This window comes from Crotalus tigris, unplaced genomic scaffold (genome assembly GCF_016545835.1).
Source record: "Crotalus tigris isolate CLP2741 ecotype Arizona unplaced genomic scaffold, ASM1654583v1 scf7180000018301.7375997, whole genome shotgun sequence".
Lineage (NCBI taxonomy): Eukaryota > Metazoa > Chordata > Lepidosauria > Squamata > Viperidae > Crotalus > Crotalus tigris.
The window spans coordinates 5861493-5875903 of NW_024096931.1; the positions used below are offsets into that span (position 1 = coordinate 5861493).

Genomic DNA, 14411 nt, shown 5'->3' on the forward strand with positions numbered 1-14411 from the left:
ACCTTGAATTGTTTCTAAGTGGCTGGTTGTAAGTCAAGGACATCTGTACCATAGTTTTCATGCTTCCATACAGCTTGAAGATTTCTTGGTGTATCCAAGTATCTAAAGCTTAGTACAAAGCTTTATGTTCTGTGCATACGCTGAAGAATTAGAGAGAAGACATTTCTCCATCCACTTCTGCTCAGTTTGAAGCAAACCATCTTCCTGAAGCTGTTATGCAGGAAAGGTGATATAGGTTCTCCTGCTTGAGCAGGGGGCTGGACTAGAAGACCTCCAAGGTCCCTTCCAGCTTCGATTCTATTCTATTCTATTCTATTCTAGCTCTGATGTTGCATAGGTTCAAAAGAACAAATTCATAGTTCCCATCAAAATCATACAGGTGCATTTTTGAAAGCTTGGCTTCATTCCTCTGCCTTCTGCTGCTAAACTATATTGCTGATGCAGATGGAACAAGTTTCATCAGAACATTGAAAGGGAAAAGACTGCACTCTTTTACCTGGCAGAGAGCCCTCAAAATCCCATATCCTGTAGGTAAGGCAGAGGAAAAAAAATGCTTTCATATTGTCTCATGCCATTCATATTCTCGGTAACATACCGAGAATCAAAAACTTCAATACTAAACAACTTGGAACCCAAAGCTGAGAATCAACCAGTGGCAACCTTGCAGCTTGAAGATGAGTTCTGGAAATTGAAATCCACCTATCTTCAAGCTGTTAAGGTTGACCTAGACCAGTGGTGGCGAACCTATGGCACAGGTGCCAGGGGCGGCACTCAGAGCCCTCTCTGTGGGCACGCGTGCCATCGCCCCAGTCCTAGGCCTTCAGCTGGGTTTTATAAAACCTTTTTGCTTTAGGCCTCCGCCGCTGTATGCAAAAAAAAAAAAAAGGTTCAATCAGTCAATTTCAACTTCTCGCGGGAAAAAAAAAGATCTTGCAAAGTTAGAATTGATCGATTGAACTTTTTAGTCTCACCCAGTCTGCCATTACCATCGCAGCCACGCACACCCAATGGGCCACACCCACCAAATTGGCCACAGCCAGCCAATGGGCCACACCCACCTGGTACCCAACGATGCATAAGTGGGTTTTGGGTTGCAGTTTGGGCACTCAGATCAATCGTGTTTCTATAAGTAGTAGTGGTTTCACGTAGGACTCTATCACTTTACTATTCCTCTATTCCAAGTGGATTGAGAAAATCTTAAGCAAAGAGGTTGAGCAATAATTGGGCTAGCATCTATCCACTAATTCTATTTTATTTTACTGTATATTTCAGAAATACGATTTGGAAGTACTTTGCCTCTTCCGCCAGTACAGTCCCTTTCTCTCCATATTAAAGTAGCCTACTTTTTCAGGCTTCTGTGCAAAGCTAAGAAAAAGAGTGCTACTTTTTATCTGTGATAAATATTTCAATGCCCCATGGACCTCACTAGTCATTTTGAAGCCTTGGGGGTATCAAAAAGGTTAAAAATAGTTTCAAACCATTGAACTTTATAGAGCTATTAGATGAAGAAATTCTGCTTTTATGTAACAAAGCAGCTTAAGCAAAGACTCCTAGTGTGTGTTTGGGATGTCTGTGACAACCTTTTTCCTATGTGTCTATGGAGATTCTCAGTAATCCAGGACATAGTTGTCTCAAAGGTGCTTTTTTTTTTTTCCTTTCAAAAGGCAACCGAACTGTTTTTATTTGAGGAAGAAGATGTTTTGCTGTTTATCCAGTTATAATTGGATGCTGGGGGGATGGAAGGATAGGTTCTGAGCGTTAGGCCTGGATGGTTCTTTTCCCTATGTTTGGAAGCAATTTGGTAACAGTGCCAAAAGTTACAGCATTACCCATCCTTCGCAATTTCTATGCCCAGTTTGAATGCAAAGTCGTCTGATTCAGTATACTTTTAAAAAACCATAGCTTGTCCCCTTTTCCATGACCTTGTGTGTTTGGATACTACTCTTTAATGTGAATTCCAATTACCTGGCATTTTGGTAATATGGGCTTGCTCTGTTTTTGTAGAGTTGCTTTTTAAAGGAAAACTGTTAAATCTGAATTAGTACTGGTAGGAGCTATAGTAGGCCGTTGGTTTTACCAGAAGATACTTTAATCTGAAAAGTAGGACATTTAAAGAGTAGTTACTCTCACTTCTAAGAATCCACAAGCCATGCAGTAATAATTTTAAATAACAGATTTGTGAAAGAAACTGAGAAGGATCATTGAGACTTGCCAAGTTGAGTCTTAATTTTGCAGGCTGCTAGATTATTTGTTTTACACACATCTGGAACGCCAACAGTGACGCTAGTTTCTAGTTTTACCCTTCCAACTAATAGAGTAAGTTGGAAGCATTACAAGGGTTGATGGTTCTTTGCAGAAGCTGGTCTTTGTTTTTAACAGTGGATAAACAGCATGAATATTTATAAACCTTTTTTGCCATTCATGAAAATAATTTGCACCCAAGAAATTATTAGACGAGACTTCAGAGTAATATTCATTTTGTAATTTTATAAAGGAGTATTGTCCTGTAATCACATTTGGTTTCACTAAATAGCTCTTCAGTTTCTTTTGTAATAATACTGTATGGGGGAGGGATATTGATGAATTGCTGCTGTCTTTGATAGCGTTTGACTGACTTCTGGTTTTTCTATAGGGGGAAGCTGGGGCGATATCCTCCTTGGCCAGGAAAGGTAAGATCTGAAGAATCTCACACAGATTCTAATCTGTTCTTTATCGTCTGGTTCTCTTGCATATTCAAACTGTTTAAACATTTCTTTTTGTTTCACTGTAAGCATTTTGGCAGGTTTCAAAACAGATTAGGTACAGCGACTTAAGTTTTTATCTTAGTTTCTGCTGAACAAGTTTTCCCCTAGCTTTTTTTTTAGGACTTTGTTTAATAAAGAGCTGACTTTTCAAGGTATCAGACAGGAAAATAAATTCCTTTGAGTATGCTGGAACCTTAATCAATGTACAGTATAATTTATTATAGCTGTAGTTCTGTTTTTCCAAGGTGAAGTTTAGATCTGACTTATGTCCACCAGTCAAGCCATAATTTTACTTTGTGATAAATTTAGAACAGCTGGGAGGTACAGACAAAATGTATTTCCGATGAATGCTGTTGGAGAGAGAGCAGGGACTGTTTAGTTAGCAATCAATTGTTCACCCAAGTTATTTAGCAAGGGGGAGCATACAGGGCATTATTTCAAGGTGTGCAGCTTTCCTGTTATGCTTCCTGGTCATGTAATTGCTAGCTCTCCTGCCAGAAAGCATGTTCTGCACCCTAACTCGTTATTTAGCTTTAAATCTCCTATAGTGCTGCTCTAAATCCTTCACTCCATCTCTGGCCAGGTCCAGCATGGTGGCATTTTAAAAACCGAGATAAGAACAGATTAGTGTAACCATGGTTATGATTCTACCCTACAAGTATTGAGTGGGAACTTGTGCTCTGCACACTTAACCTCTTAGTACATTTTTTTTCATTGTTTTCTTTATTGCTACAGCATGACTTCTGAGTAATGCTTTTTTCCCTTCCCTTTCCCTTGCCCCTTCAGAAAAGTCAAAGCAATATGCAATAAATATGACCAATGCTTGGATTTATTGTGTGGAATAAAGATGCTATCTTTAAAATGAACATAAACTTTCCTAGTGTTACTTGCACTTAATCAAGCAGCATACAGATTGTCCTTGCTTATTGGCCACTTGGTTCAGTGGCTGTTCAAAGATACGACAGCACTGAAATAGGAGGTTTACGACCAGGCCTTGAATTTATGGCTGTCGCAGTGTCCCTACGGTCACATGATTGCAATTCAACTATTTGGTAGCTGGTAGTTGCATTTATGACAGTCATGGCATCCCCACATGATCACCATTGGCAACCTTCACAGCTGGCTTCCAACAAACAAAGTCACTGGGGAAGCCAGCAAGAAGTCCCAAGTTGCAGTCACGTGATTTCACACTTAATGACTGTGGGTGATTTACTTTACAACCACAGCTGGAACTAACCTAAGTTGGGCTTGGCCATGTAATATTTCACTTTAAGATTGCGAATGGTTGTTAGTCTGAATTGTGGTTTGTAGGTGAGGACTACCTGTATGTCTTTTGTTTATGTGGCATCCAGACTTCCAAACTATAATTATTGTTACATTGTTTTATGAGCAACCTAGTCATTATCTTAGGTGGTTTATGAATTCTGACCAGTCAGTGCGTTTCCATTTGCCTAGGCCGGGGGTAGGCAACCTTGGCTCTTTTATGACTCTTGGACTTCAACTCCCAGAATTCCTGAGCCAGCGGAGTTGAAGTCCACGAGTCATAAAAGAGCCAAGGTTGTCCACCCCTGGCCTACGCCTAGAGTCCTTTATGGGGAATGCAACAGTTGTGTTCAGCTAAACTAAGTCTAGTATCTTTAGTGAACCGAGCCATGAAATTGCCATATTTAATCTATACCAGAAACACATAATCGCTGAATGTGATTTCATAATACACAAGTCCTATTACATACAGAAGTGATGCTTGTAATGTCTTGTTTGCTGTTGCTTTGGGTAGTGGAGGTTTTTAAGGTACACATCAACTGGAGCCCCAAATGGTGCATATGGGTTTGTAAAAATGTGCGTTTGTGCCTTCAGGTCAGCTTTTGACTCCTGGCGACTGCCCGGATTAGTCCTGCAGTTTTCTTGGCCGAGTTTTTTAGAAATGGCTCGCCATTGGCTTTTTCCAAGGGTTGAGAGAGCGTGCTAAGTCCAAGGTCACCCAGTTGGCTTTGTACCTAGGAACATGAAATTGCGCTCTGTTTCCAGCCTGACCCTTTAACTATTACTCTCAAAAACCTTAAACATGGACCTTAAAACAGAAGCCAGTACTTCTGACTTCAGACACAGAATAAGCCAGAAACCAGAATTCAGTTGGATAGAAGGTTACCATGAGCAAGTTCTGGATTTGTGGGAGTACCACTGGAGCCAGGAGTAGGTAAGATTGGGAAAGAGCGATTAGCCCAAAGTCACATGGTCAATCTGCAGTCAAAGAAGAATTCGAACTGAAGTCTTCCCATAGCATAGTTCATATTATTGCCCTATGTGGGACTATTATAAATCTATCTTTAATTTCCACAAAGGTTGACTCTTATTTCAGACCGTCGACTTTCAAAGCACAACAGTTCCGCAGGGAATACCAAATGAACATTGAGAAAAAAAAATCAGTGTTATCTCTCTTAACTTGTTGCTGTCTCCCTTCCCCCCTCTTTTTTTCCAGATTGTTAACCCACCAAAGGACCTGAAGAAGCCACGTGGGAAGAAGTGCTTCTTTGTGAAGTTTTTTGGAACTGAAGACCAGTATGTGATCCTCTCCCCCTTTTTCCCTTTTATCTGGAAGGAAAAGAAAAAAACTTTTAAAACTTTGGAGCCTTTATAGAGAAGCTCTTGCTCAAGTAGTAGAATTTCACGTCTTTCTATTACAGTGGCTCTCAACCTGTGGGTCGGGACCCCATTTGGGGTCGAACGACCATTTCACGGGGGTCGCCAAACAACGCAGTCCGCCATTTTTTCCCCCCTTTTCCTTAGCTGTGCTACTCCCTTTTATTCTATTGGCTTTTGAAAGCCAATAGAATAGACTCTCTTGTATAGAGTCTAATTCTATTGGCTTTCAAAAGCCAATAGGAATTGTCCAGGCTGTCTCTGCCCTGCTGAGCCCGCCCAAAGTCCCATTCTGCAAACGGTGCTGCACCTGTTGAGTAGTCCTCGACTTACAACCGGTTGAGTAGTCCTCGACTTACGACCAGTTGGGGGCCACGGCATTAAAAAGGTTGAGAACCCCTGTTCTATTAAGTTGTCTTAATTTTTCAGTCAGTAGAAAAAGATGCTTTAGAACCTGTGTTAAAGATGAGTAACTGAATCGGGCCCATGGATGGATTCCCACCTGTTGGCTAGGAGACAGCCAACCCAAAGAGGGCTTCCTTTTGATCTGAAGTTAGAATCAGGGAGTGTTCTTCTGAAGGGAGGAAGACGTTTGACCCAGGAAGGTAGGGTGAGATCAGCCTCTCCTTCCTCATGGGATATGACTTCTTGTTGTAGATAATTCAAAAAAAGAGTGATCAGATAGGGAAGGTAGGGCATTAGGTCCCTTAAGGTAGATGGCACCATCTTGTGTCTCTGTAGAATTTAAAATAAACACAGCAGCAGCATCAGACATTGATAGAAGCTGATTTCATCGGCATGTTTGGAATAACATGTTCAGTTCAGTTCATTCCATCTTGGAAAGGTCACCCCACCACTGAAACAACCAAAGATTTAATCCGTGATCAGGGAACTTTTTTTTTACGGGGACTGGGAATTTTAAAAGATGGTATTGGGGCAGTTGAAAGCTTAATTTTTAGAATGACTGCAGTCTGAGAAAACATGGTTCTAAATTCTTCAACAGAGCTTTATTCAATAAAATGGTAAAAGTGAAAAAAAATGGGGGAATTTTATTACTGTTTGGATTACAGTACAATCTGTAGGTTCAACCCTTAGGATACTGCAGTGTTAAATATTAATTTCTAGCCAGCCAGATGATAATCTGGTGCTGTTAAAGTAGTTTCATTTGTTTACAGCTTGGGAAGTTTAACTCTCCTGTGCTTTGAAATGGGGGCTGTATCTGAAATGCCGCTCAGTACCAGCACAGATTAGTGAACAGATTGCAGCTGAAAGGGTCAGTTTTTCCAAGTAAATTATGCATGGCTCAGAAGTCAACTTGGAAAAAAAATCTTATCACTTGCTGTAGGAGATCAGCTGAAATGTGGAGTTCTGGAAAAATTAATTGAGTTCTGCTCTAAAAAGAGCTCTGTATGCCTGCTCTTTTAATGGGCATAAAGTATAGTAAATGGGAATTAAAATTCCAAAAACAAAACTAGGTGTCTAGCTTCCACAGCAAATACATGTTTACTGATACTGAAATTCCTGTATACAACAATTCATTTAGTGACCATTTGAAGTTATAATGCTGAAAAAAGTGACTTATGGCCGTTTTTCAGCATCCCCACGGTCATGTGATCAAAATTCAGGCGCTGGGCCATTGGCCTGTATTTACGACAGTTGCCGTGTCCTGGGATCATGTGACCTTTTGCGACCTGACAAGCAAAGTCAATGGGGAAGCCCGATTTCACTTAACCACCGTGTTACTAGCTCAACAACTGTAGTGATTCACTTAACTGGCAAGAAAGGTTGTAAAAACTGGAACTCACCTCACTTAACCACTGTCTCACTTAGCAGCAGAAATTTTGGGCTCAGTATTGGCTGTAAGTCGAGGACTACCTGTATTGGGGAACTAGCTTGTGGAAATGCAGACTAACAAGCCTGGAGGCTGTCTAAATTGCTTCTCTGAAACTGTAATCCCAGGAGCATTTGGCAGCATCTGTTAACCTAAGGAAGCACAGTAGACCTTCCTTCCCCAAGGAAGTTGGCTTCCTTTCATTCCTACTAGTCTCCATTTCAGCCTGGCCTCTTCCTTCCCCAAGGAAGGTGGCTTTCTTTCATTCCTGCTAGTCCATTTCAACATGGCCTCTTCCTTCCCCAAGGAAGTTGGCTTCCTTTCATTCCTACTAGTCTCCATTTCAGCCTGGCCTCTTCCTTCCCCAAGGAAGTTGGCTTCCTTTCATTCCTACTAGTCTCCATTTCAACATGGCCTCTTCCTTCCCCAAGGAAGTTGGCTTCCTTTCATTCCTACTAGTCTCCATTTCAGCCTGGCCTCTTCTTTCCCCAAGGAAGTTGGCTTCCTTTCATTCCTACTAGTCTCCATTTCAACATGGCCTCTTCCTTCCCCAAGGAAGTTGGCTTCCTTTCATTCCTACTAGTCTCCGTTTCAGCCTGGCCTCTTCCTTCCCCAAGGAAGTTGGCTTTCTTTCATTCCTACTAGTCTCCATTTCAACATGGCAGCTTTGGTACTGGAGCCAGCAGACGTGCTCCAAATCCTATTCATGTATCTGCTAGATAATTGCCCTTAATATTTCTCTCTCTCTTGTCTGCATGATATATGTACAGCATGAAAACCAGCTGGTATAATAAGGAAGGGCTAAACGGCTTATTGAAATTTAGCAGAACAGTTGGGCTTAGTTTCAGTTAATCAATGCTATAAATTTCCCCGGGGTTACATTTCATCTGGGCAGCAATTCCAGTTTCCTGAAACACCCTCAACCCAGTTCTGCAGTGATGATGAGCTACCGAACAGAATCATACCTCCTTATCTACCTAGAGTAGTTTGATTCTTTCTCACATACTCAGCTATATTTTGAGCCACCTAACGGTTATTGAAATGGTCCTATTTCTCTTTTTTGCTTGTGAACACGGCAGGGACTTGAAAAGAGGTATGTCAGCTCAGGTTAATATACCCTTGCACTAAATAATCCTGTCTCGGACAACCAAAGGTTTAATCTCATAAAGAATGGAACTAAGTGGATTTTGCATTTCTAGGAACCGTGGGTCAATTATTATTTGCCTTTCTGCACCTTTTAGTGCTATTTTCAGGACTAACTTTATTCTGGCTCTTTGTTTCAAACCCTTTTGTCCAAAACAGGGTTTTAGGGGAAACTGTGGCTATTTTCCAAACCTTCAATTGATGTAATACATATAGTATATACTACAGGTTATGAATGTTGAGTAATACAGCCCACTCTCAGCTGTCAATTCTCTAGTAACAAAATTGCTTGTTTTCAAATACAATTTAAGACCTATATTTTGGGTGAAAATGGAAGAAGTCATTCCCCATACGGTTATGAAAGGTTCAATCTAGATGAGGTTGAAAATGGGAGCGTTCCGCCTACTTCTTTTCAAGGCTGTCCTGCAGGATAATTCACTCTTGCACTTTCTGCAATTTCAAAGGGCCGCTAAACGAACAGTTGTTACTGCACATATGCACTCCTCATTTGCTTATTTTATGCATTTGGGGGGGTTGTTTCTTGGTAATGTATTTTAACATTCGCACTGGTTCTTCAGAATTCTATTAGGCATATTAATTTTTTAATTTCATGGTTGATGCGCCCATTTGGGTTCTGTTTTCTCTTGGCACCCAACAACAAAGTTCATTGTTAGGGGACCCAGAGATGTCCAGTTATGGACAATGAAATTCCAAGACATAACAGTGCTGTTTAGTTGAGGATATTCGGTCCAGTCTGAAATATCAAACACTGATGTTTTTTCAAGGTACCATTAAATTGAAGTATCTGGGACAGCTCCGCCCATTGCTTAAATTGGTCACCACAAAACGAACAGGAACTGGAAGGGAAGCAGAGCCTCAATTGAAAATGAACAGTGATTATCCCTAAATCTCGTTCTAAAAGTAAAGCAGAAAAAAAATGGATTACAATTTAGAAAGTATTAGCGATAAACACGTGTAATTTTTTTTTTACAACAATCAGATTTTTATTAGCCCCTGGGCAAATTTCATTCCTGAGGATGAGGCCTATGCACTATGCACTATTAGTACAGCATAAAAATCATACTAAGATAATGGGGTGTCCTGTATCTGGGTCAGCTTCAGTGGTATCTTGTTGTTTCTCAAGAAGGAGAATGGTTTTGACAGGGTGTTAGATTTTTTTTTCCCCCCGCTGGCTTCTGGATCAAGAGAGATGCCATTGTAATTGAAAATGATAATTCTGTTTCTTTTGACCGTGAACAATTTAATTCTGATTTCTTTTCACCAGTGCTTGGATTAAAGTAGAGCAGCTGAAACCTTACCATGCCCACAAAGAAGAAATGATCAAAATTAACAAAGGCAAGAGGTTCCAGCAAGCTGTGGATGCTGTGGAAGAATTCCTCAAGAAAGGAAAAGGCAAGGACCAGGTAGGTGGTCCTTCAGGGGGCTGTGCTAACTTATCCTCTTCTTTGGAATAATGGTTGGGGGTGAGCTACCTTAACGACCGTTTTTGCTTCCTTCTCCGAAAGGGGTTGCATGTTTTGTCTCTAGGATTGTGACTTGAGGAACACAGTTAGGCTCACCGTTGCCGCCTTTGAAAGGTTGTTAATTTTCACAGTTGCCGTTCCCGCCTTGGATTGATTTGGATAAAAGGAGATCAAAGGGTCACTTGATCCTAGAGCACTTGGAGGTTATATCTGCTGTGCCTTCTGGAATTGGGACCTGGTCCGTCGTCAGAAATAGCTCCCGGTGTAGAGCATGTGGCTGTACTTTGAGCTTCTCCTTGTTCTCTTGTTCAGTAGCTTAAACCTGTTAAATTTTTTTCCCCCTTAATTTGGGGCACTTGGCGCGCTTCACACACCTGGCAAGACACCTCTCGGGTTTGGTGAGTGTGGGGAAATGAAGCCGCTGCCAGCTGATGCACCGCCTTGTCCTCATCCCTTCTGTTCTGTGATCTCTCAGGCGTCTTCCCATAACTCCACTGAAGAGAAGAGCCGGCGGAATCCCAGTGAAGAGAAGGGGAAGCAGTCAGTGGGAGAGGAGAAACACAAAGCTGGGTTGTCAGAAAGGACACCGAAAAAGCGAGCCGCCTCTGTGTCCTCTGAGCGAGGATCGAAACCCCCCCTGAAGAGAATGTACAAGCAAAGCCCCCGGAAGCGAGGGCGCCCTCCCAAAGACGAGAAGGTTTGTGTTTTGCTGCGCATTCCTTCCCGTGCTCGCTCTGAGCGTGTCCAGATGGAATGTCGTCCTAGCAGCCGTCCAGACGACTTCATTGTTGTGACCATTTGGAAAATTGCATGTCTTAACCATTTGGGAACCTACCGTCTAATGCCATTCAGAGTCATAATTACTTGTATTAGCCGGCCCTTGTGCGTTATTAAACCCGACATTTTCTTTTGACTTGTTAAAGCCAACAAGTGACACCGGGCTTCCATCTTGCCGCGTACCAGCGGAGGAAATGGAGACACAGTTGTTGTTGTTTTTTTATACCTTTGGTAGTTCCAAAGCGCCTTCTGTTAACATCTCCATCTCATTTGTGTGTCTGATCCATCTCCAACTACATAAGGACAAGTTGCTTAAATTGTAGTGTGATATGATGAAGAAACACTCCAGAAGTAGACGATTCCACCAGAAGACATCCGTTCCTCACATTTTCTTGCCAATATTGGAGCTTTCTCCTCTCCCATGTTGTGGTCTCGTGACTCATCTTTGGAAACGTAGAGTTCACTTGTAGAACATTTGCCTCTTCTCTCCTCTTCAAGATTTGGAGCCTCCATACTCTAGCTGGGGACCTTCTCAATGTAGTTGTAAACAACAAAGTGGATAATGCTAGAATGTACGTCTTTTACTGGGTGCTGAGCCTGACGGTCATTATGAAACAGAACAACCAAGATATACTAGAATTTCATACCACATATCCACAATCAAACTTTATACCGCTTCTGTCTCGCACAGCCTTTTCCAGTTCACAGTTGTGAATCTGCTTCTTCTCACTTGGGATTTAAATGCTGGCGGCTTTCAGAGGCAATCTTAATATCTTGCTGGTGACAGACCAGATGCCTGTCTTTAAGTAGGGTTTTGAGTTCTGGAGTTTTCTTCATTGGGGTTTACACTTTGCTTACACACAGAGACTTTTTTTTTTCCTTTTAACTTTACAATTTGCTAGTTACCATGAGGTTTATCAGTGGCATTCTTTGCTTTAGAATTGTGAACGAAGCTTTTAGAGTTTAATCTGGAAGTACAGAAACCTGCTTGAAGATTGAGTAACTATTGGCTAGAGTTGTTTTGTTTTTAACAGTCTTAACAATAACCAACGTACCTTCAAGGACGATGAAGATGATGATGTTGAGGGCTTTTCCCTGGGTTTCTTTTCCAAAGTGAAGAGGGTGGCAGACAAATTGTCGTGAAAGCCTTTAGCATTCTGGGAAATTAATAAAATGGCATCTTCTTCCTTCCTCTCTTATGCCCAGAGACCTTTTTTTATAAGGCATTCACTCATGCATATCCTAGATTCCATTAGTCTGTCCTGTGATGCTTTTAATAGTCTGCTTTCTTGATGATTCTTGATCAACTGTCATCCCTGCATCACTTCCTGCTTTGAGATTTTGTGGAAGGACATTTTCAAACTTCATTGTATGAAAGAGAACCTGACATGAATCCTGATTGTAAGGAAGGAAAGCCTGAAATGTATTTTTTTAAAAAAAAAAAAAAAGAGGTGGTGGTGGCGGCGGCTGTTAAAGCATTTCTGATCCCTGAGTTGTCTTGGTAACAAAAATTGCTTTGGTTATCGTTGTTGGATCTTGTAGAGTTGCATAATATTGGAAGTGGGTTTTGAAGGCTGGCGGAAAATATGTTGTGAAGAGATCTGTAATGGAGGATAAGAGTATTAAAAGCAAAATAGCTTTTTACTTGTAAAACAATGGAGCTAGAGCAGTGGTGGCAAACCTATGGCACATGTGCCACAGGCGGCACTCAGAGCCCTCTCTGTGGGCACGCACGCCATGTCCCGGAGATGGCAACCGTCTCACTTCAACCAGCTGCTCGCTAACTCACCGAGGTCCCACGTGGCCGGATGCATCCCAACCTGGCTGGTTTCCCTCCCCCCATCCCATCCCTCCTGGCCTCGCGTGCTCTCCTTTTCCCGGGCATGACCCACTGCATCGCCTCCTCAGCTATTAGCCAGCAGTCCAGCTCAGAGGCAGCTTCTCTGAACTGCTGGTGGCGGGCTGCAGAGCCCCAGAGTGAGCTGGTCGAGGGGCCGGCAGACTGTGGCTGCTGATGGACACTGTTGGCCCCCATGCGCTCGCTGGCCTGTGTGTGCAGGGGCTGATGGTGTCGGGCAGCAGGCACCTCCGCCCTGCCTCGCCTTGCCTCACCCCTCAGGACGAGCCTCCTGCCCACCGCCCCACCTGCCAGAGACCCCCAGGATCTGTCCCAACCCTGCTGGGCCCCCACAGGCGTCCCTCCCCACGAGCAACATCGAGGTGGCCACGCCCATCCATTTTGCCATGACTACAGCCACACCCACCCAGTGGGTCACGCCCACCTGGCGGTACATAAGTGGGTTGTGGGTTGCAGTTTGGGCACTCGGTCTCCAAAAGGTTCGCCACCACTGAGCTAGAGGCTTATAAGAACAGAAGCTAGATGTCTGGATTTGTTCTATTGCATTTATTGCTCAGTTATTCCTCGCCGATAGACAGGAGTGCCCTGTGTATATTCCTCCTAAAATTTGAAGTAATCCAGAGTAGCCTCCTCCAACCCATGCTGCCACATACACGTGTTTCAACTCTCGCAATTCTCAGCATTCTATTATTGCAAGAGGGGCTGGAAAAATTGGGGCGTTGAAAGCCATAAATCTAGAAAACAGGCAGGTGGGGGAAACTGCTAGAGCAGTGATCCCCTACTCCCAGTACTGGTTCGCGGCCTGTTAGTAACTGGGCTGCATAGCTAGAGGTAAGCAGTGGGATGAGCAAGTGAAGCTCCTTCTGTATTTGGAGCTGCTCCCCAGCGCTGGCATCATCAGCTCCACCTCAGATCATCAGGCATTAGATTCTTACGAGAGCATGAACCCCGTTGTCAACTCCGCATACAAGGGATCTAGGTTGCGGGCTCCTTCTTCCAAACTTGTGTTCCATGAAACTCTGGTCCCTGGTGCCAAAAAGGTTGGGGACCGCTGTGCTTAAAAATAAAAGGTTGCTCCCACTAGATTTTGAAAAGGAATTTATTTTATTGAAAAATACTTTTGTTTTTCAGTCCTGAAAACCATCCTGTCTCCAGGGCATAGCATGTTTTTCAGATAAGACGATCAGAGCATAACCAAAACAACAGGCAATTTATTTAAGGCAACTGCCTGGCAAAATGAAAAAAAAATTACTGGAGGAAGAGTTCAATAACCGAGATGCGAAAAGCTTTGACCCATATTTCAGGGCTTTCAATGAGCAGAAGATTTGTGAGCTGAACACTGTATCCCACTATAGCAGTGTTTCTCAACCTTGACCATTTTAAGGCATGTGGACTTCAACTCCCAGAATTCCACAGCCAGCAATGCTGGGAGTTGAAGTCCACATGCCTTAAAATGGTCAAGGTTGAGAAACACTGCACTATAAGAATAATAACTGGGCCCTGTTAGGAAGAAGAGTAACTTTGGAGATAGGGTAGAATACGTTCAAGCTTGTTCTTTTGTGCTCCCAATATATCATTGTATTTTTCTCCGTGGCAGCTGGACAGGAGAAATTATATAAAATGCTATCCATCTAAAAGCTCAAGTTAAACCCAACATGGAAATTAAATAAAATTTACCAGCATCACATATGTCTTAGTGCAGTTAAAAACTGGATCTATAACAAGTTTCTGTTGCACTGTTTTCAGCAAATTACAATTTAACCAGTATTGGTTTGGGATTGCCATAAAACAAAATTAAATACTGCCTTTAAGAAATGAGTTGGGAAAGAAGAGCATTGCATGTGAAATTATGGGCAGCAGTTTAAGATATGTCTCTCTCTATATATATATCTATATTTATCTTCAAAATGTTGTGGCTGACAAAGAGTTAAAGG

At 42.4% G+C, this 14411-nt stretch overlaps 1 protein-coding gene across 6 annotated transcripts in view; it reads left to right on the forward strand.

The window, feature by feature from the left end:
• GLYR1 (glyoxylate reductase 1 homolog) overlaps positions 1–14411 on the forward strand; it is a 40441-nt gene that overhangs the window by 3459 nt on the left and 22571 nt on the right. For 3 of the 6 annotated variants that reach the window (XM_039349821.1, XM_039349822.1, XM_039349823.1), the window contains exons 2-5: positions 2633–2669; positions 5224–5303; positions 9644–9782; positions 10318–10539. In XM_039349821.1, coding sequence (XP_039205755.1) covers positions 2633–2669; positions 5224–5303; positions 9644–9782; positions 10318–10539 — 478 coding nt within the window. The remainder of the gene's footprint in view (positions 1–2632; positions 2670–5223; positions 5304–9643; positions 9783–10317; positions 10540–14411) is intronic. The other 3 variants (XM_039349824.1, XM_039349825.1, XM_039349826.1) reach the window with 1 other exon arrangement.